At 37.6% G+C, this 27,305-nt stretch overlaps 1 protein-coding gene and 1 pseudogene across 1 annotated transcript; both read right to left on the bottom strand.

Moving 5' to 3' along the window:
* The window catches only part of LOC130841426 (nuclear RNA export factor 3-like), a 579,609-nt pseudogene that overhangs the window by 526,271 nt on the left and 26,033 nt on the right, over positions 1-27,305 (bottom strand).
* LOC130841304 (protein BEX1) lies at positions 4,540-6,065 on the bottom strand. Its single transcript, XM_057717393.1, has 3 exons — positions 5,998-6,065; positions 5,513-5,594; positions 4,540-5,181 (listed from the first exon to the last, which is right to left on the bottom strand). The coding sequence occupies exon 3, from the start codon at positions 5,174-5,176 to the stop codon at positions 4,790-4,792; it is 387 nt and encodes a 128-aa protein (XP_057573376.1). The 5' UTR covers positions 5,177-5,181; positions 5,513-5,594; positions 5,998-6,065; the 3' UTR covers positions 4,540-4,789.

The raw sequence follows: 27,305 nt of genomic DNA, 5'->3' as shown, positions 1-27,305 counted from the left end.
TCTTATCCTCTGTCTCTTTTTCTTTTATATTTCTCTCCTTTATGCTCATCCTACATCTTCTTTCCAAAACACATTTCCTTTTCCCATTCTTATCTTTCATTTTCCTTGTATAGTATTGTCCCTGTTTTAACCACCTTGATAAAGGAGGCTCTCAGCCAGTGGTGTGCCTCTTACTGGCTCAGGACAGCTAATTGTACATATCTCTTCTGAAATCTGCGTTAAGTGACATCATGTTGGTAGCTGAAAATCAGCTGTAGTAGGAGTATTTACACAGTGGAAATAGGCTAACACTACAAAAAGTTTACTGGAAACCCAGTTGTTTATCATTTGGTTTACCAGCACACCACTGGCTTTAGCCCTGTTTACACATCTGATTTTTTTCTGTCTGGGGATCACTGTAGGTGTTAGGTAGCTTATCTGCCCATCTACTTTTCCCTTTGGTTTTGTAAGTACTGTTATTTTCTGGAACCCAAACTTTTACATTAACTCTTTAGCTTATTACATTGATTCATAGTTGTATGGTGAATTTACTTCTTTGACATTCAGAAGACAACTTTATGTTCCAGTAATGCCTGAACTGAAATTACTTTTTATTCTTCTTAAAGAAGAATATTTTTATTTTATTTTTATTATTCTTATTTTTAGTGCCTTGAGTATGCATTAATTGATTTCTTTCTAGTGAAAGCAGGTTTATTTAGAGAGATACACATTCCATAGACAGAATTCGGTCCATCTCAGAAGGTGAGAGCAGCCAGGAGCTGTTTTTCTATTGCTCTAGAGGCACAGCCTTGCTCCAGGTCCCTAGGAGTCTGCACTTCTACTTTCTTATTAGGTCCTGGCAGAGGCTCCATGACGCATCTTTCATTCTTCCCACATGGGTTAGAAGGAGGTACAAGGTACAAAAATGTGCCCCCCTTTGGGAGGGTGGTCGAGTATGCTTGAACTCCTGGAGACTTGAAAATTCAATAGACAGAAGATCCCTGAGTGGTCAGAGATACGGATTGTGCCTGAGGCCATGAAACTGTCATGCTTTGTTTTATTTATTATTATTTATTTATTTATTTATTTATTTACTTTTCCCCGGCTTCTTTTTATTTTTACGGACTTTCACTGAGATATAATTGATATACAATAAACTGCATATATTTAAAATGTACAATGTGATTGTTTTTTCTTATTAGAAATGTATATATGCAATCCGAATCTCCCAATTCATCCCATCCCAACCCCCAACCCGCACCCCCACTTTCCCCCCTTGGTGTCCATTTGTTCGTTCTCTACATCGGTGTCTCTATTTCTGCCTTGCAAACCGGTAGAGTATGCATTAATTGATATCTTTTCTGAATGCATTTCTCCATTGGGACAGCTGGATATTATGGTCAGAACCCCATTCAGCTCATGTTGTATTATTTTTTGTCCTGTTTCTGCATGTTTCTTTCTCCCTTATGCCACATTTATGCCATCTATTTAATAGTTTTCTTCCTTAAAATCTTCTAAAATGTTCCTTGGGCTTCTACCCCTTTTAACCTTAAGTCTCTTAAAGGATCTCCAAGACCTTGCTTCCTGTGGGCATATTATTATTATGTTCCTTCCTGGAGCATTTCCATGGTCCTGCCTGCATTGGGCAACTCCCAAATGATGCTGATTGGAATACTAGATCTTCCCAACCTTTTTAGTATCACATTCACAGATAATTTCTTGTGTTATTCACAGAGATGGAAAGCCATGTTCATTGTCTATCAGATTTATCCATTTAGAACTCTTAGAGGGCATCCTCATTTTCAACATTTGAGGTCCTGGTGACCTACAAATTATATCCTCCATGTACTTATCTTTTTTTCTTTTTGGGGGGTATGCTGCATGTCTTGTGAGATCTTAGTTCCCTGACCAGAGATTGAATCTGGCCCCGGCAGTGAAAGCACCGAATCCTAACCACTGGACTGCCAGGGAATTCCCATCCTCCATGTTCTTATTTAGTCCTCTAAATTTTGTGTTTCTTGAAAAAAAATGACTTCTTAGTAACATATTCCATGCCTCATTCAATCAAACTAGATGATAAAAAGGTTTCGTATACCTGCTTGTTCATCCTGTTATCTCAGTCCTATGTTTCCTCTAACCGTAACACCGTAATAGAACTTTATTTTTTTTTTTTTGGCAGGTATTTACTCAAACACAGGAGTGATTAGTAATTTGATGATTTATTCCTGCATCTTTCCAACATTGTCAGCCTGACAGCCACTTTTTCTATCCACTGCTTCTCTTTCTAGAGTTAAACAGATTATTTTGGCAAATTTGGTTAAATATAACTGTTTTCCAAAACTTATGCAAAATGCAGGTGTCAGAATCTCAAATGACTGTTTTGGGTTATGAAGTTGTCTGTGTGATGCCCCTTCCCAACCCTGACTCTACCTTATATTTTCATTGCATAGAACAGACTAGTTTCTCTCTTAACATTTGCTAGGTTTTCAGAAACTGAGGCTTCAGGGCTATGTTTTTCAAACACGCACTCTTGTCAGATTCCCAGTAGAAAACTTTACATTAAGTTGTTCCAATCATTTGCAACCTGACAAAGCCAATAGTGGCGGCCAATTTATTTTTTGTTAGTTTATATAGTTTGGGGTTAAAAGTTTTTTTTTTCTTAGTTTATAGAGTTTGGGGTTAAAATTTTATTTTTTGTTAGTTTATATAATTTGGGGTTAAAAATATGAGACCACTGGAAATTAAATAATTGTTTCGCACATTTATTTGTGCCTATGGTACTGTGGTTATCTTTTAAAAGCATCATTATGCTTTAAAGATACATGCTGTATCAGCTATCTATTGTTGTGTAACAAATTACCCCAAAATTTTAGCAACTTAAAACCATATGTATTTATTATCCCAGAGATTCCTTGAATCAGAAGTCTGGGTGTGGCTAATCTGTGTATTCTACCTTGGGGTCTTTTACAAATCTGCAATCAATTTATTGGCCAGGGTCTTATCTAAAGGCTTGAATAGGGAAGGATCTGCTTCCAAACTCACTTATGTTTTTCGGCAGGATTCATTCCCTCCAGAACTGAGAGTCTTAGTTCCTCACTGCCTGTTGGCTGTAAGACACTCTCAGTTCTTTACCATATGGGCCTCTCCAACATGGCAGCTTGTTTCATCAAAGCCAGCAAGGGGGGTAGGGGACAGGGAGAGAGTCCCCTAGCAAGATAGAAGTCATAATCTTCTGTAACACAATCACAGAAGTGACATCACATCACTTTTGTTGTATTCTATTGATTAGAAGTAAGACAGTGATTTTGCCCACATTCAGTAGCAGAGACAGTTAAACCAGGGCATAAATGCCATATCCATGGGTAATTTGAAATCTACACACCTTTCTGCCAGTGAGAATATTTTAAGTGCCTCAGTTGCATTTATAAGCTCAACGAAGAGTTCTTTGGATCTGGATCCATTATTGGCTTTTATTTTTTGCACAAATAGTCCATATTCCTTAAGAAAAATGTTTAGTACAAAGAAAAAAATCACCCAGTATCCCACAAGAGATAACCACTGTTTGGTTGTTGTGTTTAGTATATATACTTTCAATTTTAATTTTTATGTAGTAAATATAAAGGTCTTTAAAATTTTCTCATCTTTTGCATATTAATACTTCTCTCCACTGAATTCAGGTATTCATCTTTATGTTCTTTTAATTATGCTGGTTCCTAATGAAGAATTGAGATCATAGTAAGTATATACACACCAGTAGCCTTTTAGACATTAATGTGCATCAGAATCACCAGGGAAATTTGCTAAAAACGAAAGTTCTGGAGCTCCATTTAGTGAATTTACAGTGGGACATTTTCAAGAAGCTCCTCAGGTGATTCTCACACAAGCAGCTGATCAGCATACTTTTAGAAACACTAGGACATTATTAAATGAACCCAGTGTTCCTTTAGTAATTGCAAGTAATCTCTTCTAGAGAATTGAAGTTACATATCCAAGGTTATTTTATTCAGGGACTGAATGAGACAAGAACTCAGAGCTCCTGACTCAATTGTTATTAGCTGTATTTTGTTAAGTGCCTACCTTTCCTCAAGCAGAAATCACACCTTGACTAGGAGAAATTGCAGCCCTGATGGGGAGGAGGTATGCTGTACTGGGGAGATCTATTTCTGGGGACTCTGCTAAATATTTGAAGGGAAAACCTGAAAGTAGGGAGTTCTTGCCTAATATGTGGGGATGGGGTCAAAAATAGGTAAACACAGCTCACACACTCCTAAACTTGTTTCACAGTCATGTAAAGCAAATATAGTTCCTAATTTATAAGAAAATTCCTGGTTTTATTCTTCTGGCTAAAAGATTCAAATTTCGTGACCAAGTATTTATTAAGTGACCCTATGGCTCTCATTAAGTCATTAAAAATAGTTTTAAATTATAAAAGAAAACACATCAACCCATCTCACAGAAATGAGTTCCTGTATTAATCTTTTGGTACATTTAATTTCAGCAGTTTTCTCTTCATGTCTTAGGTAAATATTAGATTTGAAAAAAAGAATACATACGAGATTGCTTTTTTAAACTGCTTTATTAACTTCACAATATATAATAAGCATCTTGTCATGCACTAGGTAAAATTCTCCTGCTAACAAAATCTTACAGACTAGGTCAAAAACACATTCAACTAGAAGCTGGTAATATGAGACACACCAGAAATGAGTGGCATCAAAAGGTTTACAACAAAGGTACATCATGAACATGTAAGTTTAGGAAGCAGATGTGTCCCCCCCCCCCCCATTAACTTCAGGGGGAACATCAGGATTTAAGGCATAAGGCAAAACTCATCATGATGGTCATGGTGAGGAGGGTCAGTGCTAACTGCCCGCAGGCTATGACTCAGCTGCTTTTCCCTCAGCTTTTGCATGAGTTGTCTCATCTCTTCCCCAATCCTTTCCATGTTCTCTTCTCTCATCCTTGCCTGTGGTTCTTCAAGCCTCTTAGTCATGTCCCATCTATACTGCAGGATGGGCTGCCTAATACGGATCCGCTTACGATTTCCTCTAGGTACACAGTATTCACCAGCTTCCAAAGGGAGGGCCAAAGACTCTCCTTTATTAGCATCTTGCTCTTTTTCATCCTTTTTTTCATTTTCCTCGTTGGCACTTTCCATGTTGATATTTTTCAGTGCCTGTTCCTCTTTGGACTCCATTGCTCCTAGGAAACAAAAGACAGGAAAGGGCGCTGCATTTTCAGTGGACAAATCAGCACCGAGGACAGAGGTCTGGATATCACGAGTTATTATTTTTTTTTTAATTTCATTTTCCCACCTGAAAGGCTTCGTGCGCCCTCTAGGGGGCCCCCAGTCTGAGCCCTCCCCGCTCCCTCTCAGTTCTTTCCCCACCCTCCTCCTAAAACCACCATTTTCCCTACAGACCCATCCCCCAGGCCTCTTCAAACACCAAAATGGAGGACCGGGCATGGGGAAGTTGGGAGGGGGTATGACAGGGTTCTGCACCGACCCACACACACTGGTTTCTGCACCGACCTGGGCCTATCCTTGCTGTCTCCTCCTCCCGATTCTCGCTGCAAGTGCGTCTCCAGTACTCTTGACACTTAGACCCGCAGACCTGCAGAGGGCAGGAATGGAGGGAGCGAGTACCGTCGCCAAGCTCTCGGCGCCGAACCAACGTCCCTCACCCCACCCCCCGCCGCCACCCCCGACCCGCGTCTCTCGCCACCACCCTCAGTTGCCCCCATCTGCGCCCCCCTCCCGGGTTCACTATTGTCCTGCAGGAACTCAGGGATGATTTCCCATCGCTCTTAGTTGCTTTGCTGCCCTCCCTGGAACCCTGCTGCCCCTGCACCCTCACCCCAGGGGGCCTCTATTTCTGTTTCCAAGAAAGCCAGGGTGTGCAGAGAGTTCGCCAGGACTCGCCGCGGTGATCCCCTGCACTGAACCCGTGCGCCGGCCCCTGGGGTTGGCGGGCCGCTGCCGCCTTGGCGTCATCTCGCGGGCCCCGGGGCCCTTACCTGCTCCGCTTCCGCCGGGCCCGATGCCAGCCCGCCGCGCGCAGGGAAGCGGGGAGCTGGTACCCAGACAGGAGTGACGACTGCACCGAAGGCTGCGTCGCTCTGCAGCTCCCGGTCACGTGAGAGCCTCGCGTCACCGCCAAGCTCGCCCTCCGATCCTCCCCCATCCAGGGCTCGCGGGGAGTTCAACAGGACCCTCCTCTCCACCTCCGCTCGCTAGATCTCTCGCTCTACCCAGCTGTGCACTAGGCCGCGTCGCTCAGCTAGGTCCTCTCCAATCTGAGGGCCCACAGGTGTCCTCACTGCCGTATGGTTGGGGTTTGACTTTCTCTGGTTACGAGGGAGGGTCTGCATCTCCCTTCTCACCACTCCAAGGCCTTGATACTGACTTTGGCCTTTTCTGTTTTTTCTCCTGTTCTCCCTAGCTGTATATATTTGCTTCCTTATAATTTCTCTTTATTTCCGTTATAAAATCGGTATGCTTCAGAAAAACCTGAAAATTAGGAAATTTCATTTTTGAAAGCCATACTTCAACCTGGGGGAGTAAAAAAACAAAACAAAAACAAATAAAACTCGTTTATTTTCTTTTGCACGCACAGAAAATATTTTCTTTGGGCTCCACATAACTTCATTTTTAGAACATTCTAGCTTGTTTCAGAATTTTATGGAATAAAAAATGGGTGAAATCTTTCTAAACAGTTGGTGTTTTGAAAATGATCTGTGAAGTTAATCTTCAAGGAGAAGTCCAACTGTCAAATCTTGGCTATTTTATGTAAATAATGTACCTTTTGTTTCCTTCTGAGACAGATTTCAAATCTTATTAATAAACATTTATATTTTATTCTATTATAATAAACTGAAGTCGTCTGCTGAAATTTAACAGCTATTATTAAAGATGGTTTTGAAGATCTAAACAAAGGGAAGAGCTAAAAGGCTGAAGAAGGTTGAGGGATGCAGAGACAGTTGGATCACCCCTGCCCTGTCAAGAGGTTGGGAAGGGGCTGGTCTTCCAGCTACCACATTCCAGAGCCCCTTATTTCCTACATTCAGGCTCCTGACTGTTTCTTACTCCAGAAATATAGATGGACAGGTGACCAAGGTCTTGACCTGAGTAAATTCCTTTGGTTCCTTCTCTACATTTCTTCCTGCACATCCTACCTAGTGACTTACCTCCCAGATAGATGAGGGGTTTATTCTCTTACTGGAAACCACCTGGGGCTCTTCTACACCTCTGTGGTGGGGAATTCCAAGAACTGTAGAAAAGTAATTACTGCAGAGAGATGCCACCAAGTCAGCCAGCGGTCTCCTTTTTTATTCAGCTTATCCACATGGAAATCTCCTTGAGACCTTTCTGCTATCTCTCACCTGCCTTGGGAAGTGCAGAGAATTGAGATCCTCACCCTAACCTCCTACCTGCAGTACACTCAGGAAGAACCCAGCCTTGCTGCAGGGTGACTATCTGCCAGTCCACACTTACCCTGATATTCCTTCACTTATGCCAGGGTTCAAGGAACATTCTCTGCTGATAATCCTTAGAAACCTTAGATTAGGCATTCAAACATGGAAGTCTGTGGAACACCTCAAATGTTATTCAAAATTATCTGCATGGGGGTGGTGATTATATATACATATTTTTGTGGGAAGAGAGGCTATAATTTTTAGAAGATTCTCAAAAGAGGCTTTGCCCCTAAAAAAAGGCTAAAAGTGTCTATATATGCTGCCTCACTAACTGTAGTCATTTATTCTCACCTTAGACCTGCTTCTTTTCCCTTCGTTTACTTTTTCTTTAATTTAAAAAAATTTTTTTTCCAGATCTTTATTGGAGTATAATTGATGTACACTGTTATGTTAGTTTCTGCTGTACAACAAAGTGAATCAGCTATATTTACACATATAGCCCCATACCCCCTCCCTCTTGAGCCTGCCTCCCACCCCTCTAAGTCATCACCAGTCATCGAGTTGATCTCCCTGTGTTATGCAGTTGCTTCCCACTAGCCATGTATTTTACATTTGGTAGTGTAGAAATGTCAGTGCTACTATCTCACTTTGTCCCTTTGTTTTCTGCCTTAGTATCCACCCATTGGCCAACCCAGAACCTGGCCATCACCCTTGAATCCTTCTTCATTGTCTCTCATATTCAATTAATAACCAAATCAGGCTAAGACTCTATTTATGACTTTTAATAACAGCATCATGGAGCTATAATCCACATATCATATGATTTATCCATTTAAAGCATACACATCAATGATTTTTACTTTATTCACAGATATGTACAACCATTACCACAGTCAATTTTAGGAAATTTTCATCACCTCAAAAAGAAATTCGAAAAGTACTCTTTATCACTCCCTTATACTCCTGTCCTCTCCAGGTCAAAGCAACTAACCATAATTTCTATCTCTGTAGATTTCCCCTTTCTGGACATTTCATATAAATGGAACCATATAATATGTGTTCTTTTGGGGCTCACTTCTTGATTTAGCATAATGTTTCCAAAGGTCATGGCAACAGTATGATTAATCATTTGAGGAACTGCCAAACTGTTTTCCAAAATGGTTGCCCATTTTACATTCTTACCAACATTGTATGAGAGTTCTGAATTTGCCGCATCCTCGCCATTTGTTATCATCTGAAATTTTGATTCTTCTCATATTAGTAGGCATGAATTGTCGACTGAGAAAAAGTTCACAATATGAAAGCTGTGAGTTCAGTTTTATTTGGGGACTTACTGAGGACTGTAGCCCATGAGACAGCCTCTCAGATGGCTCTGAGGAACTGCTCTGAAGACGTAAGAGGAGAGGTCAGTATAGTTATGATTTTGGTGAAGGGGGTACGTTCAATTAAGCACACATCTCAGTAGAAGTTTGCTGCTAGTCATGGGAAGGTTGCTGCTCTCACGAGGACCAGACATCTCCGTTAATGATTTTAAGTGCTTTTCTAGGTATGAGAAGATATAAGAAATTGGGTTCATAAAATTTTCTTCTGAAAATATTTAATTATCTGAAGAATCTGAAGGCCTGTTCTGCCAGTTTTCCCAGAGCACAGTACCTCATTCCTGACCTCCGCCCTGAACTCCTTTCAGGGTGTGTTAAAGGTCAGTGACTACAGTGGCTAAGTGACTTCATTCTTATAGAACCAGATGGCAAGTGACATATTTTTGTTGTCAGTGCCTTCCCTGCTCCCTTCCCCCACTCCATGGTCATAAATTTGACCATGTTTTGGAAGGCATTTCATGACCATTTTGTCCCACAGTGCTAGGAGTGTTCATTCCTAGGTCAGGCCAGGATTTCATTAATAGGCCACTCAGTGTGCTATTATTGGACTAGGCCCTGTTAACAGTAGCCAAAAGTCTTTGGACCATCTCACTTACTAGTCTGCTATAGTCGAGGAAATGATTCCCACTTATTGCTTCTTCCCATATCTAGAGTTACACTTTTACAATCAGTTGCTCTTATAGAACTATGTATTTGGTCAGCCATTTCAAGTCACCTAGTCATCATTTTATCAGAGTCACAGTCACGCATTTTGTAATGCAAGAAACAACAGTCTTGTAAAATGGGCAGAATACAAGTAATACAGATGGTAGCATTAGTAAGGTCATAAGTAAGAATTTAAGCCAAGAACATCCATTAGGTGTAGCCCAGTATATCTCCAGGTCATCTGACTTAGTCTGTTCTGTACCAATCCTTGTCTTTAAGGGAAAGTGATACATTGTTTGTAAGGCACCTAGCTCAATTTCCTAGTGTTATTAGGCTGATTATCCTTAGTATGGTTTAATTGTTCCCAACACAAGGAAGGTCTTTAAACTTAAGTGACTGTGGTCTGGTGTTAACCATATAAATCAATTCCATAACAGGGAGGCTATATTCTTTGACTGAAATTTAGCTCTTTGCTCCAACTGAGCTTAAGTAACTTTAAAAGAAAATTCATGTTTATGGTTATGGTCAGAGTAAGTAGATTGATTGTTCAAGTGAGGGGGTCCCATCTAGTAATATCAATAATAGCCTGAACAAAACTGTAATTTCTTTCTTCTAGAATAAATTTCCTAAAGGCCATCCAATTAGAGCTTTGGAGAGGAGAAATCCACCACGGTAAGTCAGAAGTATTGAATGTAGGTAATTGAACATAAACACAATTGGATTTTTTTTTGAAGCTTACATATGATTGAGCCCAAGAAAGAAATACATTTGGTTCATAAGCAAAAGCATGAGCAATTATCAAAGTAATACAGGCCTGGTCTGGCATCTTGGGTCAGCTGGCTACTTCAGATGTCATCTTCTTCTTACTCTTGTCTCTTAGTTTCTCTTCTGAGTAGTGTTTTAAGGTGAGTTTTGAGGTCAACAGCCTTCTCTATAGACCAGTCTAGTGCAGGGGCCCTTTCTAAGTGGGAAATATGAATCCAAGAGTCAATTCCCTTTAGTTTTGCTGCACATGAGCTAGTTAAGAGCACCTGATAACGTTCCTTTGATCTAGGTTGGAGATAGTCCTTTAAATGATGTCTTTTCCATTATGCATAACCTCCTGGTTGCAGGTCATGGAGCATCTGATCTTCATTCAAAGATAGATTACTGTGATAAGCTTCAGAAACAAGCTTAGACTATTTGCAATAGCCAAGATATGTAAGCAACCTAAATGTCTATTGACAGATGAATGATAAAGAAGATGTGGTATGGAATATACTCAGCCATAAAAAAAGAATGAAATAATGCCTTTTGCAGCAACATGGATGGACCCAGAGATAATCATACTAAGTGAAGTAAGTCTGACAGAGAAAGACAAATATCATATGATATTGCTTATATGTGGAATCTAAAAAAAATGATACCAATAAACTTATGAAACAGAAATAGACTCACAGACATAGAAAACAAACTTATGTTTACCAACGGGGAAGGGAGGGAGGGATAAATTAGGAATTTGGGATTAACAGATACACACTACTATATATAAAACAGATAAACCACAAGGACCTACTGTATAGCAAAGGGAATTATATTCAGTATTTTGCAAAAACCTATAATGGAAAAGAACTGAAAAAGAATATATATATATAATATGTGTAATGTTTAGATTATATATATATAAATCTGAGTCACTTTGCTGTACACCTGAAACATTGTAAATCAACTGTACTTCAATTAAAAAATGTATAAATAGAAAAAATAAACAAGCTTAGAATGTCCTTTTAATAATTGAATTAAACTTTACAATAATGTAACATAGTAATGAGGAGCCATTCAGGTAGTGAGTCTTAGACAATTAAGCAACACTAGAATTTTTTTAAATTTATTCTACTTATTATTTATTTATTTATTGCCTGCGTTGGGTCTTCACTGCTGCATGTGGGCTTTCTCTAGTTGCTGAGAGCAGGGGCTACTCTTTGTTGCAGTGTGCAGGTTTCTCATTGCAGTGGCTTCTCTTATGGAGCACGGGCTCTAAGCATGTGGACTTCAGTAGTTGTGACACATGGGCTTAGTTGCTCTGCAGCATGTGGGATCTTCCCAGCCCAGGGATTGAACCCATGTCCCCAGCATTGGCAGGCAGATTCTTAACCACTGAGCCACCAGGGAAGCCCCAAGCAACACTAGAATTTAATATCCACAAAGGTATACTGCTGAAACATACTTTTTTCTCTCTAAAAGTACCCTCATTTCCACCAAATATAGCCAAATTAAGATGAATTTGTTTGCAAGTAAGTCTGTTTTCAATACACTTGGCCTGACTACTTACATAAGTGTTGTTGATCATATAGGGTCTTTTAAAATTGGCTTTCTATCAGATTCTGCCTGCAATATCTGTAGATTTGCATGAATTCTTCTCTTCCTGAGATTCCCAAAATATCTTGAGATTCTTGCACCTGTCAGGAGGTGTACTTCTTTATTTACCTGATAAAGCAGGTGGGAACCTCAAAATTTCCAATCTCTAGAGAGGTCAGGTAGAGAGAAAAGATACATTTTTAAATTCTGCTTATGAAAGTATAATTTACCAAGTTTCTGCAAGTCATAATTAGCTTGAGGGGAAAGATCTCTTAATATCTGGAAAATAGATTAAAAGCCATTAATATTTCAGACAGAAACCATAAAAATTATAACAATATTCACAGTTCATTCAGCCTTATATAACTAATCCTTGATCTCTTGTTAACACTTTTATGAAGCCATCAGGGTTTCCATTAGAATTCTTTAATTTCTTATCCAGTTCAGCAGTATGATCTGAAAGTCATCAGAAACCTGTACTTGTCAAAAAGTCCTTTCTATGAGTCTTCTTCAAGATGAAGCATTTTTGCAAAGGGAACAAAGTAAAACTCTGTCTATGACTGACAAAAGGCTTAAGAAGTCATGGTTAAAGAACTAATTACAATGCAATTGACAAAGAAATTCGGTTACTGTTGTGACACACAACATTTTAAAATAATAACTAGATTATGACCAATAACATTTTATCAGGATGTACTTAATTTTTAGAAATTCCATATAATTTCTAGAATATTTACAACATTTACCAATACCATACAACATAGGAAAGTTTATTACTCATTTGATGATGCTTCCCATGTAATTTAACATATCAAATGAACCTAATTAGTTTAATATCTCTCTTTGGGATGTTTCAGGGGCCATTTGAAGCATTCCAAAGTTAGCTAAAGGCCCAAGGAACTTCACTGGAATTTGATTTGGGAAGTTTGTCAAAAAATATCAAAAGGCTTTCAAACACTTGGTCAAATAGGATCATCCGTCACTGTGAAACAATACTTTTTCACTTAACTGAGGTGACAATAAAAAATTTCAGAGGCAAATACAGAAGGTTGTAATGGATTACCAGTTAAAGGTAAAGAAACTATACAATCTGTTACCAGAAGCAGATCAATAGTTAAGAGAGAGAAACAAAATTCAGCTTTGCACCACTTTAGTATTAGAACTCAATTAAATTTTTTCTAATCTTGGTCAGTTCTGACCACACATAGAATACTATTATAAATATTTTTTTCTTTCCTAGGCACCTCCTACAACTTTCTATATCCATATTAATTTTGTCCCACATTTTCTTTCTTATTTAGAAATAACCAGCTTTGAGACAAAATTACTTTATTTCCCTTAACAAAATGCAATTTCATTCCTTATACCTTCTTATAGTGAAAACACACATCCTACTTCCTTTGTGTATTGAAATATTCCCCTTATTATTTCTAGTAGTTTTAATTACAGATTTAAATTAGAATTCTCAACTCTTAAAAACTTTAATTTCTAGTAAAAACTAAGAAGTAAACAGTTACAAACTGTCTTTTACATTAGCTTTCTGTAGATTGGCAAACATAAATACCAATAATAATTTCTAAAAGTATGTGCTTTCTTATAGAAAATGTCTCAGTGTGGCACCAAACATATTTATTAATAGTGCTAAATATCTTCAGTTTCTCTGTAAAAGGAAGCCAATGTTCAGTAATTAATGTATCTTAATTTGGGAATGATTTAGATATTCAATAAAATTCTACCATTTAATTTAGCAAAACTCTAAAGTTTCAAGTTACAAAAATCTGGGGAGATTATTTTAAAGTAGATATTCTTAAAACATAATTATTCTTAAAAAGTTTACCTTAAAGCTCTTATCTCATTTACATTTAATTTATTTATAAAAATTTCATCATACCAAGTTATTTTTCTTGATGACAAATTTGCAACAGATATAATAAGATCTTATTTGATGTCCAGGAAACCTAGGTACAATTAAAGTATTATACTTCATGTTGAGGACTGTAAAGACATATCTGTATTAGTTAAACCAACAAATTTAAACTAGCTTTAATATCAAATATTAATTTAACATGGCTTTTTCCCAGTTCACGTGAACCTGAAATTTATTTGGGTTAGTTTCTTTTATATTTCTGAGAGTTTATATAAGCATTTAATTTCCTTTAAGCCAATTAAATAGAGCTCATTTACAAATTAATTCTAATATCATCCAAAGGTAAAGACATATTTATGCACACATAGAACAACCAGAGAATTCAGCTTCATTTTAAAACTTAGTCATGAATCAGGTATTACAATATAAAACTCACTAGTTTACAGGAGGAATAAATGTTTAAATTAAACTTTAAAAATCTCTTCCCCCCACCCCCATTTTTCCCTCAGTCTCAGAAATTAGAGATGGTCTAGATAAGATAGTGTTCCTGAGAGCCCTGGTAGAACATTTACATCTCAAGGCACAGGGAGAGAAAAGCAAGTTCTCTTAGAAGGATTTATTCCATTAGGGTCAAAATTCTGAAAAGATATTTGTTTTATCAAGCCAGCTTTCTCAAACTTAACTGTGTTTGCAATAAAAGGGCCCCATTTTGGCCATTTTCAGGGCATGAGTTCCTTTAATTCTGAATTAAGTAAGCACTTGTAAGGTTTGTACTTACATAAACCTGACTGGGGTGTTAGTTGGAAGCTGGCTTTCTGATGTCCCTCATTTCTCTGCTTGAGAGACTCTGTTTCCCATTTTAAAGTTGAATTTGTTGGGAATAAAATTTACTAATGAAATTGTGTGATGTGCCCATGTGCTGCTTGTGAGCTTAACTCCTCTAGGTGTCACCTTAGAGTAGTTTCAGCTGTCTTACATGTCTTGGTTTCTCCCTCTGGCAGTCTAAAACCACAGTGGGTGCTTGGATCGCTGAATGGCTAATTCTTATACATGATCCTCGGACAAGCAAGTCTTTTAATTAATGAGAGGGTTTCCCTGTGGGACCACTGCATGGTATGATGACTCTGCCTCCACCACTGCCATAAATTTCTCAGGTGCCTGAGAAAGCCATAACTGACCAGAAGTTTTGTCTCTCTTCTTTGGAGCAAAGCTCTCATGCAATATCTTCACTTTTATCCTGAAAAGTTCTCTTTTTCTTAATTTTTTTTTGTCTGAGTTGGGTCTTCATTGCTATGCACAGGCTTTCTCTAGTTGTGGTGAGCAGGGGCTACTTTTTGTTGCGATGAGCAGCCTTCTCAGTTCAGTGGCTTCTCTTGTTGTGAAGCATGGGCTCCAGGTATCTGGACTTCAATAGTTGCAGTGCACGGGCTCAGTAGTTGTGGCACGTGGGCTCTATAGCACAGGTTCAGTAGTCGTGGTGCATAGGCTTAGTTGCTCTGTGGCACATGGGATCTTCCTGAACCAGGGATTGAACTTGTGTCCCCTGCATTGGCAAGTGGATTCTTATCTACTGTGCCACGAGGGAAGCCCCTAACCTGACAAATTCCGTTAAGGTAGCCAAACTGAGGAAAGATATCAGGTCAGCCTCCTATCTAACTACTCATCCCAGACTGCTCAGTGTCTTTTTTTTTTTTAAACTCTTTATTGGAATATAATTTCTTTACACTCTTGTACCAGCTTTTGAGGTACACCAAAGTGAATCAGCTGTATTTATACATATATCCCCATATACCCTCCCTCCTGCGACTCCCTCCCACCCTCCCTGTCCTGGCCCTCTAAGGCATCACCCATCATCGAGTTGATCTCCCTTTTTTATACAGTAACTTCCCACTAGCTATCTATTTTACATTTGGTAGTGTATATATGTCTATGCTACTATTTCACTTTGTCCTAGCTTCCCCTTCACCCCTGACCCCCAATCCCCAGTATCTTTCAACTGGGGGGCCAGGTACCTATTATACACCACCAAATGAAACTCAGGATCATCAACCAGTAATTGGGAGATCCCAGAACCAGAAGACACTCACCCAAATTCGTCTGGAATCTCTGAGCAGGTAGGTGGGCACAAAAGTCTCTGCTGGTACCAAGGCTCCAAATCCTCGTAGAATTCAGATGAAGGAGAGAAGTCTACTCTGGGTCCCTTCATTGTTCACCAAAACTGTCCACTGAAAAAAAATGCACAATGTGAGAGCTGTCAGTTCAATTTTATTTGGAGACTTACTGAAGACCTGAGGACTGTAGCCTGGGAGACAGCCTCTCAGATAACTCTGAGGAACTGCTCCAAAGAGGTAAGGGGAGAGGTCAGTGTGTGTGTGTATATATATGATATAGATAGATTAGATATAGATATAGATAGATATAGATATAATTTTGGTGACGGGAGAATGTGCAATCAAGTATGCATCTCGGTAGGAGGTTTCTGCTGCTCATGAGGAAGTTGATGCTATTCACAAGGAGCAGGTGCTTCCAATAATGATTTTAGTGATTTTCTAGGTATGAAAAGATGCAAGAAACTGGGCTTATAAAATTTTCTCCTGAAAATATCTATCTGAAGGCCTGTTCTGCCAGTTTGCCCAGAGCACAGAGTGCCTCATTCCTTATCTCCACCTTGAACTCCTTTCAAGGTGTGTTAAAGGTCAGTGACTGCAGTGGCTAAGTGACTTCAGTCTTATAAAACCAGATGGTGAGTGACATTTTTTTTTGTTATTGGAAGTGATATCTCATAAAAGTTTTGATTTGCATTTCCCAGATGATGAATGATGTTGAGCATCTTTTCATGTTGTAATTCTGCTCTTATTCCAATCTATGGGTTTCTTTTCCCCACATATGCAAGCAATTCTTCAATATCAGCTGGGTGTCCTACAATTCAACTCAATTTTGACACTGTCTACCTAGAGAGAGTATCAGATTCCACAGGTTAAGGATTCAGTCCCACAAGGCTGCCTTCCTTTTCAGATGCCAACATCAAGTCCAGGTTGTTACCTGTGCTTCTGACCAACTGTCTACAAATGAAAGGTTCCCACAACCCCCTCCTTAGGTTGGATTAATTTGATAGAACAGAACTCAGGAAACCAATTTACTCACTAGATTACCAGTTTATTACAAATGACATTAAAGGATACAAATTAACAGTCAAATGAAGACATATATAAGTCCACATCCTCAACAATGATCTTCTGTCCCTGTGGAGTTTGCAACCTGGCATGGTGGCACATGGAAGTGTTCTGGTTTACCAACCTGGAAGTTCTCTGAATCCAGTACTTTTGGGGTTTTATGAGGCTTTATTACAGAGGCATGATTGATTAAATCATTGGCCATTGATGATTGATTCAACCGCCAGTCCATCTCCCCTCCCTGGAAATCAGGGGGTGGGACTGAAAGTTTCAACCCTCTAATCAAAGTTGGTTACTCTGGCAACCAAATACCCCATATTTAGGAGATATACCAAATTCACCTCATTAATTTAAACTCAGTTGTGGTTGAAAAGGGTTTGTAATGAATGACAAGACACCCATTTTGTTTTTATGGTTCTGAAGTGATTTCAGGAACTGAGGACAAAAACCAATATTAGAGCAAAAGGTGCTCCTATTGCTCTTATCTCTTATGAAGTTCCAAGGGTTTGGGGGGCTCTGTTCCAGGAACAAGGATGAAGAACAAATATATATTTCTTATTATAAATCACAGTATGCTTATCAGCCATTTGTATATCTTCCTTGGAGAAATCTTTGTTCAGATCCTTTGCCCATTTTTTTTCATGCCTGGTGCTTAAAAATTCCCATTTCCCCACATCCTCCCCAACCCAAACATTATCAATCTTTTACATCTTTGCAAATCTGATAGATTAAAAGTAAATTTTTATTTTATTTTTTTCTTTGTTAATGTACTTGAGAATATTTTCTCATGATTATGACATTCATTTTTCATTTGTAACTTGACTCTTTTTGTGTTCTTTGCTCATTTTTTAAGTTGTGTATTTTGCTTTGGACATTAGGATATAAAAGTCACATGTCGAGTAAAGAAAAATGCACAACCTAAAAGTTACAAGTTAAGTTTTATTCAGGGATATTACTGAGGATTATAACCTGGGAGACAGCATCTCAAATAGCTCAGAGGAACTGGGATATATAGGAGCTTTTTGCTGAAAAAAAAAAAAAAAAACAACATATAGTCAAACATCAAAAGATAAATGTTAATCACAAAGAGATGACATGTCAAGTTAATGATTTTAGCACTTTTCTATGTATGGGAAGATGCAAGGATCTAGGTTCATTGAAATTATTCTTTTGATATTCATCTTAACTATCTAGGGCCAATATCCAAAGCACGAGATGCTTCCTGTTTTTCTCCATCCCTGAATTCCCACAGTCAGTGGGCAGTTGCAGTGGTTAATGGCTTGATCCTTGTATTGGTGGGCAATAGTCTTTGTTTCCTGGAATGGCAGGCAACATTCCCTGTCCACACACATTTACTTGGATCATATATTTTACCCTTTTTCTGATATTTTTATGTTTTCTGAATCTCATTCTTTCTTCTTTTTCCTTTTCCTCTTCCCTGACTTTTGCTTTATTAATCAAATTTCGTATTAGCTTTTGTTACTCTAATTTCTTATTTTTCTTTTTTGAGAAGTGTTCAATGCTGCAGTTCATTAGAAGTCAAACTTGAAAAATTTAGAATTTACAGTACAATTAAGTAGAATATTTCAAGAAGATGATTCATTTAAAATTATTTAATGCTGGCCTTATTTATTCACATACTCTTAATAGATTAATAAATTATAAAATAGACTGTTGGTCAGGAAGAAAATTTTTCTTTACCCTTCTAGATTCTTCTGGTTGATTGAAGAATTACATTTATATGAGACAGAGGTCATGAGATAAAATTAATCAATAGTAAATCTAAGAAAGAAATGGAAAATTTTATTCAAGTCAATCTGAGGATTATAACTCAGGAGACAGTCTCTTGGAGAGCTCTGAGAACTGTTCTGAAGAGGTAAAGGGGGGAGGACAGTATATAGGTGATTTTGTTTGATATGTGCAATCAAACACACATCTCAGTAAAAGGTTGCAGCTAGTCATGAGGAATAGACATCTTAGTTAATGGTTTTAAGTGCTCTTCTAAGTATGGGAAGATGCAAGAAACTGAGTTAACAAAATCTGAAAATATCTATGTTAGCGCCAGTTCTGTCAGTTTTTCCCAAGCACGAAGTACCTCATCCTGATCTTCACCCCGAATTCCTTTCAGGGTGTACTGTAGGTAAATGATGGCAGTGGCTAATGACTTGATTCTTGTAGAACTGGATGGTGAGCAACATTCTTTACAATACCCTCCCTTTCCATCTTAATTTCTACCGAGGTTTGGAAGGCACTTCATGACCATTTTGTCCCACAGTGTTAGGAATGCTTATTCCTTGGTCAGGCCAGGATTTCATTGATAGGCCACTCAATGTGCTATTACTGGACTAGGCCCGATTAATAGTAACCAAAATCCTCTGGACCACCTGTCTCACTAGTCTGTTATGGTCCAGGAAATGATTCCCTCTTGTTGCTTCTTTCCATATCTAGAGTTACTCTATTAAAATAAATGATCTTATAAAACTACATATTTGGTCAATTGTTTCAAGTTGCCTAATTATCATTAATTTTATCTGAGGCTCAGTCACATGCTTAGTAGTGCAAGAAACAATAGTCCTGTAAAATAGCCAGAATACAAATCATATAGCTAGTAACATTAATAAGGTGATAAGTAGGTATTTAAGCTAAGAACCTGCCTAAGGTACAGCTCAGTATCTCCCCACACATCTCAGTAGAAGGTTTCTGCTTGTCATGAGGAACAGACATCTTAGTTGTCTGATCAGTCTGTTCTGCACCACTTGCTATCCTTAAGGGAAATGATATATTGGCATATATGTTGTATATAAAGTTCAGCAAAGATATCTACACATACAAGGTGAGTGGTGAGTCATCATAACCCCTTACAGTATTGAGAAAAGAATGTCATCTTCTAAGGAGTTACATGGCTGGCACCAAAGTAGAAAAAAAAATGATCTTTATGGTTGAGCAGGTTCTTTCTACAATTGGGGAGATCTGGTTAATGCATAAAACAGATGCACGCTAGATGGGAGGGAGGAAGCCAAAGGATAGAGAAAAGGTTTTACATTTAAGACATTCCCAGATAAGCAAAAACTGAGAGAGTTCATTACCAATATAGCCCTATAAGAAATGCTCATAGCAGTCATTCAACTTGAAATGAAAGGATGCAAGGCAGTAAGTCTAATCGTACAAAAATATAAAATTCTCTAAGAAAGGTAAAAACATGTGAAAATACAAAAACAAGTATGATCATAATTTTAAGCCAAAAATTCAGTTTTTTATTCTTCTACAGCATTTAAAAGACAAAAGCATAAAAACTAAAACTAAATCTATGTTAATGGGTACACAATAAAAAAGATTTGTGACATCAATAATGTAAAGTAGGGGGAACAAAGTGGGAAATTTGAAGAATTTTCTATGCAATTGAAGTTAAGTTGGTGTTGGTTTGAAATAGATTGTTAAACTTTGGGTATTTTATGTAATCTTAGTGGTAACCACAGAGTATATATACAGAATATCCAAAAAAAAAGGAAATAAGAAGGGAATCAAAATGTATCACTACAAAAAAATCAACTAAACACAAAGGAAGGCAATCATGGAGAAAATGAGTGACAAAAAAACTATAAGACACACAGAAAACAAATAACTAAATGGCAATAGAAGTTCTCCCCTATCAGTAATGTTTTAAATGTAAATGGGTTAATGTCCCCAATCAAAAGACATATACTGTTAGAGTGGATTTAAAATGTCTGCTCCAACAATATACTGTCTAAAAGAGATTCACTTTAAAACTGAAGATATATATAGGTTGTCTTTCTGACTGAAACCATAATGAATGTATTTGTATGTAAATCTCTGGGTGTACCTGATTATCTCCTTGGGATAAATTCTTTTTTTTTTTAATTTTTATATTATAGTGGAGGATAATTGACTAACAATGCTGTGTTAGTTTCAGGTGTACAACAAAGTGATTCAATTATACATATACATGTATCTATTGTTTTTCAAATTCTTTTCCCATTTAGGCTCTTACAGAATATTGAGCAGTGTTCCCTATGCTATAAAGTAGGTCCTTGTCAGAAAGACAAAAAACTGGGAACAACATAAATGTGCACTATGAAGGAGCTGGTTAAATGATGGTACATGCAGTTACGAAAATTATTGTCCTAGAAAAATATTTAATGACACAGGAAAATGTTTTACATTGTTTCTTAAGTGACAAAAATCAGGATACAAAACTGAATATACATCATCAAGTTACCTTAACAAAAAGTAGTGTCTTTCTTTTTGTCAAATATAAACACCAAAATGTTCATGGTTTAAAAAAATAAAGTTTTAACTATAATTGTTTGATTTCATTTTGGGGATCTTCAGTCTGTCTGGCTGTTTTCTTGCTCTTTGTTATATTTGATCCTCGTTTTCACAGTTTCCCTGGTTTTGTGTTTTTGTGGGGTTTTTTTCTTTTTTTTGGTTTTGAATTTTTCTTGTTTTTCCCTTTGATTGTCTGATTGTGTTCTGGAGTTCTTCCGTCAGGTTGTTCCAGTGCTTTATGTTCTATTGGGTTCAGTTTTTGTGTTTCTTGTGCATGTATGTGTTTCCTTGATTTAGTATTTGTTTGACTTAACTTTTTGCCATTAGTCTGGGGTTTTATAGTCTTTTTTAATCCCCTTTATTGCCAGGACAAGTGACCTATGGAGTCTGGATTCTGTGCCCAGAAATCAAGTTGGAGGCTCTGGGGAGGGAGCACTGAGGCAGTACACTAGACCACTAGAGAGTCCTCAGACACAGGGAAGATTAACTGCAGAGAATTCTCATGGAGACCTCTATCAGAGTTTAAGACCCAGCTTCACCTGACTGCGTGCAACTGCCAGTGCTGGATACCTCACACCAAACTATGAACAAGACAGGAACACAAACCCACCCATCAGCACACAGAATACCTAAAGCCAAATTAAGCTCACAGATACCCTAAAACACACCACCTGACATGGTTGTATTCATCAGAGGGAAAACACTCAGATCCATACACCAGAAAGCAGGCACCAGACCCTTCCACCAGGAAGCCTACTCAAGACACTGGACGAGCCCCACCACAGAGGGGAGAGAGCAGAAACAAGAGGCATTACTACTAGGCAGCATAGGGAAAGCAGACAGCAATATGATAAATTAGACAAAATGAGAAAACAAAGAAACACCTTGAAGGCAAAGAAGCAAGGTAAAACCCCACAAGACCAAATAAATGAAGAGGAAATAGGAAAATTGCCTGAAAAAGAATTCAGAGTAATAATAGTAAAAATGATCCAAAATCTCAAAAACAAAATGGAAAAAATACAAGAAACATTTAATAAGAACCTAAAAGAAATCAAGAGCAAACAGTAAAGAACAACACAATAACTGAAATGAAGAATACTCTAGATGATATAAACAGCAGAATAACTGAGGCAGAAGAACGAGTAAGTGAGTTGGAAGATAGAATGGTGGAAATAACTGACACAGAGCAGGAAAAAGAAAGAAGAATAAAAACAATGTAAGACAGTCTTAGAGACCTCGGTGACAACATTAAGTGCACCAACATCCAAATCAAAGGAGTCCCAGAAGAAGAAGATAAAAAGAAAGGGTCTGAGAAAATATTTGAAGAGGTAACAGAGGAAAACTTCCCCAACATGGGAAAGGAAATAATTAATCTAGTCCAAGAAGCACAGAAAGTCCCATATAGAATAAACCCAAGGAGAAACACACCAAGGCACGTATTAAATAAATTAACAAAAATTAAACACAAAGAAAAAATATTAAAAGCAGCAAGAGAAAAGCAACAAATAACATATAAGGGAAAACCCATAAGGATAACAGCTGATCTCTCTGAAGCAACGCTGCAGGCCAGAAGGGAGTGGCAGGAGATAAAGTTTGAAAGAGAAAAACCTACAGCCAGGAATACTCTCCCCAGCAAGAATCTCATTCAGATTTGACAGAGAAATCAAAAGCTTTACAGACAAGCAAAAGTTAAGAGAATTAAGCACAACCAAACCAGCCTTACAACAATTGATAAAGGAACTTGTCTAGGCAGGAAACACAAGAGAAGGAAGACCAACAGAAACAAACCAAAACAATTAAGAAAATGGTAACAGGAACACACATGTCAATAATCACCTTGGATGTAAATGGATTAAATGCTCCAACCAAAACACAGACTGGCTGAATGGATACAAAAACAAGATTCTTATATATGCTGTCTACAAGAAACCCACTTCAGACCTGGAGACACATACAGACTGAAAGTAAGGGGATGGAAAAGACATTCCATGCAAATGGAAGTCAAAAGAAAGGTGGAGTAGCAATACTCATATCTGACAAATTAGACTTTAAAGTAAAGACTATTACAAGAGTCAAGAAAGGACACCACATAATGATCAAGGGTTCAATCCAAGGTGATAGAACAATTGTAAATACCTATGCACCCAAAATAGGAGCACCTCACTACATAAGGTAAATGCTAACAGCCATAAAAGGGGAAACTGACAGTACCACAATAAGAGTAGGAGACTTGAACACCCCACTTACATCAATGGACAGATCATCCAAACAGAAAAGAAATAAGGAAACACAAGCTTCAAATGACACATTAGAACATCTCGACTTAATTGATATTGATAGGACATTCCATACAAAAACTACAAAATACACTTCTTCTCAAGTGCACACAGAACATTCTCCAGGAGAGATCACATCTTGGGTCACAAATCAAGTCTTGGTAATTCAAAAAAATTGAAATCATATCAAGCATCTTCTCTGACCAAAATGCCATGAGACTAGAAAATGATTACAGGAAAAAAATGTAAAAATTACAAACACATGGTAGCTAAGCAATATGTTATTAAACAACCAAGAAATCACTGAAGAAATAAAAGAAGATATCCAAAAATACCTAGAAACAAATTACAATGAAAACACAACCCAAAACCTATTGGATGCAGAAAACGTAAGAGGGAATTTTATAGCCAGACAGTCCTACTTCAAGAAAGAAGAAAAATCTCAAATAAACAACCTAAACTTACACCTAAAACAATTAGAGAAAGAACAACAACAACAACAACAACAAAAACACAAAGTGAGCAGAAGGAAACAAATCATAAAGATCAGATCAGAAATCAATGAAAAAGAAATGAAGGACACAATAGCAAAGATCAATAAAACTAAATGCTGGTTCTTTGAGAAGATAAACAAAATTGATAAACCATTAGCCAGACTCATGAGGAAAAAGAAGACTCAAATCAACAGAAGTAGAAATGAAAAAGGAGAAGTAACAATGGACACCATAGAAATACAAAAGATCATGAGAGACTAGTACAAGAAACTATATGCCAATAATTGGATAACCTGGGAGATATGGATTAATTCTTAGAAAAGTGCAATCTTCCAAAACTGATCCAGGAAGATCCAGGAAGAAATAGAAAGTATAAACAGACTAATCAGAAGCACTGAAAATGAGCCTTTGATAAAAAATCTCCCAACAAATAGAAGCCCAGGGCCAGATGGCTTCACAGGCGAACTCTATAAAACATTTCAAGAAGAGCTAACACCTATGCTTCTCAAACTCTTTCAAAATATAGCAGAAGGAGGAACACTCCCAAATTCATTCTATGAGGACACTGTCACCCAGATACCAAAACCAGACAAAGATGTCACAAAAAAAGAAAATTACAGGCCAATATCACTGATGAATATAGGTGCAAAAATCCTCAACAAAAAACTAGCAAACAGAATCCAACAGCACATTAAAAAGATCATACACCATGATCAAGTGAGGTTTATCCCTGGAGTGCAAGGATTCTTCAATATACACAAATTAATCAATGTGATATATCATATTAGCAAAATGAAGGATAAAAACCCTATGATAATCTCAGTAGATGCAGAAAAAGCATTTGACAAAATTCAACATCCATTTATGATAAAAACTCTCCAGAAAATGGGCATAGAAGGAAATTACCTCAACATAATAAAAGCCATATAAGACAAACCAACAGCCAACATCACTCTAAATGGTGAAAAAGTTGAAGCATTCCCTCTAAGAACAGCAACAAGAAAAGGGTGCCCACTCTCACTATTATTATTCAACATAGTTTTGGAAGTGTTAGCCACAGCAATCAGAGAAGAAAATGAAATAAAAGGAATCCAAAGTGGAAAAGAAGAAGTAAAATTGTTACTCTTTACAGATGACATGATAATATACATAATCTAAATATTCTACCAGAAAACTGCTAGCACTAATTGATGAATTTAGTAAAGTAGCAGGATACAAAATTAATGCACAGAAATCACTTGCATTCCTATACACTAACAACAAAAGAGCAGAAAGATAGATGAAGGAAACAGTCCCATTTACCATTGCAACAAAAAGAATAAAATACCTAGGAATACACCTGCCTAAGATGCAAAAGACCTGTATACAGAAAAGTATGACACTGATGAAAGAAATCAAAGATGATACAAACAGATGGAGGGACATACGATGTTCTTGGATTCAAAGAATCAACATTGTGAAAATGACTATGCTAGCCAAAGCAATTTACAGATTCAATGCAATCCCTCTCAAATTACCAATGACATTTTTCACAGAACTAGAACAAGAAATTTTACGATTTGTATGGAAATGCAAAAGACCCCAAATAACCAAAAGCAATCTTTAGAAGGAAAGATGGAGTTGGTGGAATCAGGTTTCCTGACTTTAAACTATACTACAAGGCCACAGTGATCAAGAGAGTATGGTACTGGCACAAAAACAGAAATATAGATCAATGGAACACAATAGAGAGCCCAGAGGTAAACCCACACCCATATGGGCACCTTATCTTTGATAAAGGGGGCAAGAATATACAATGGAAAAAAGACTACCTCTTCAATAAGTGGCGCTGAGAAAACTGGACAGCTACGTGTAAAAGAATGAAATTAGAACACTTCCTAACACCATACACAAAAATAAACTCAAAATGGATTAAAGACCTAAATGGAAGGCCAGACACTATAAAACTCTTAGAGGAAAAATAAGAGGAAGTGTTCTGCCATTGAGGAAAATTCATAGGCAGAGAACTTTATAACATAAACCAAAGTAAGATCCTTTATGACTCGCCTCCTAGAATAATGGAAATAAAATTAAAAATTAAAAAATGGGACCTAAAGAAACTTAAGAGCTTTTGCACAGCAAAAGAAACCATAAACAAGACAGGAAGACAACCCTCAGAATGGGAGAAAATACTTGCCAATGAAGCAACTGACAAAGGATTAATCTCCAAAATATACAAGCAGCTCATACAGCTTAATACCAGAAAAAGCAAATAACCCAATCCACAAATGGGCGGAAGACCTAAATAAACATTTCTCCAAAGAAGACATGCAGATGGCTAACAAACACATGAAAAGATGCTCAACATCCCTAATCATTAGAGAAATGTAAGTCAAAGCCACTATGAGGTATCACCTCACACCGATCAGAATGGCCATCATGAAAACATCTAGAAACAATAAATGTTGGAGAGGATGTGGAGGAAAGGGAACTCTTCTGCACTGTGGTGGGGATGTAAGTTGGTACAGCCACTATGGAAAACAGTTTGGAGTTTGCTTAGAAAACTAAAAATTGAATTACCATATGATCCAGTAATCCCACTACTGGGCATAAACCCAAAGAAAACCATAATCCAAAAAGAAACATGTACCATAATGTTTATTGCAGCACTATTTACAATAGCCAAGACATGGAAGAAACCTAAATGCTCATCAACAGATGAATGGATAAAGAAGATGTGGCACATAGATACAATGGAATATTACTCAGCCATATGAAGGAATGAAATTGAGTTATTTGTAGTGAGGTGGGTGGACCTAGAGATGGTCATACAGAGTGAGTAAGCCTGAAAGAGAAAAACAAATACCATATGCTAACAAATATGTATGGAATCTAAAAAAATGGTACTGATGAACCCAGTGACAGGGCAAGAATAATGATGCAGATGTTGAGAACAGACTTGAGGACATGGGGTGGGGGGCCAAAGGGGAAGCTGGGACAGAGTGAGAGAGTAGAATTGACATATATACACTACCAAATGTAAAATAGATAACTAGTGGGAAGTGGCTGCATACATAGGGCGATAAACTCGATGATGGATGATGACTTAGAGGGCTAGGATAGGGAGGTTGGGAAGGAGTCACAGGGGGAATGAAGGGCTATGGTGATATATGTATAAATACAGCTGATTTACTTTGGTGTACCTCAAAAACTGGCACAGCAGTGTAAAGCAATTATATTCCAATAAAGAGCTTAAAAAAAGATGTATATAGGCTTAAAGTGAAAGGATGGTAAAATATATTCTGTGCAAATATTAACCAAAAGAGAAGAGAAACAGCTATACTAATATCAGATAAAAGTTTTTAATTCTAAAACTTTTACAAGGGGCAAAGAATGGTTTTTATTGCAATAAAAATGTCACCAAGATGCTATAAACATTTGTGTGCCAAACATGACTGCTCCTAAATATATGG

This window comes from Hippopotamus amphibius, chromosome X (assembly GCF_030028045.1).
Source record: "Hippopotamus amphibius kiboko isolate mHipAmp2 chromosome X, mHipAmp2.hap2, whole genome shotgun sequence".
Classification (NCBI taxonomy): domain Eukaryota; kingdom Metazoa; phylum Chordata; class Mammalia; order Artiodactyla; family Hippopotamidae; genus Hippopotamus; species Hippopotamus amphibius.
This window is presented reverse-complemented; position numbering and strand designations above follow the sequence as displayed.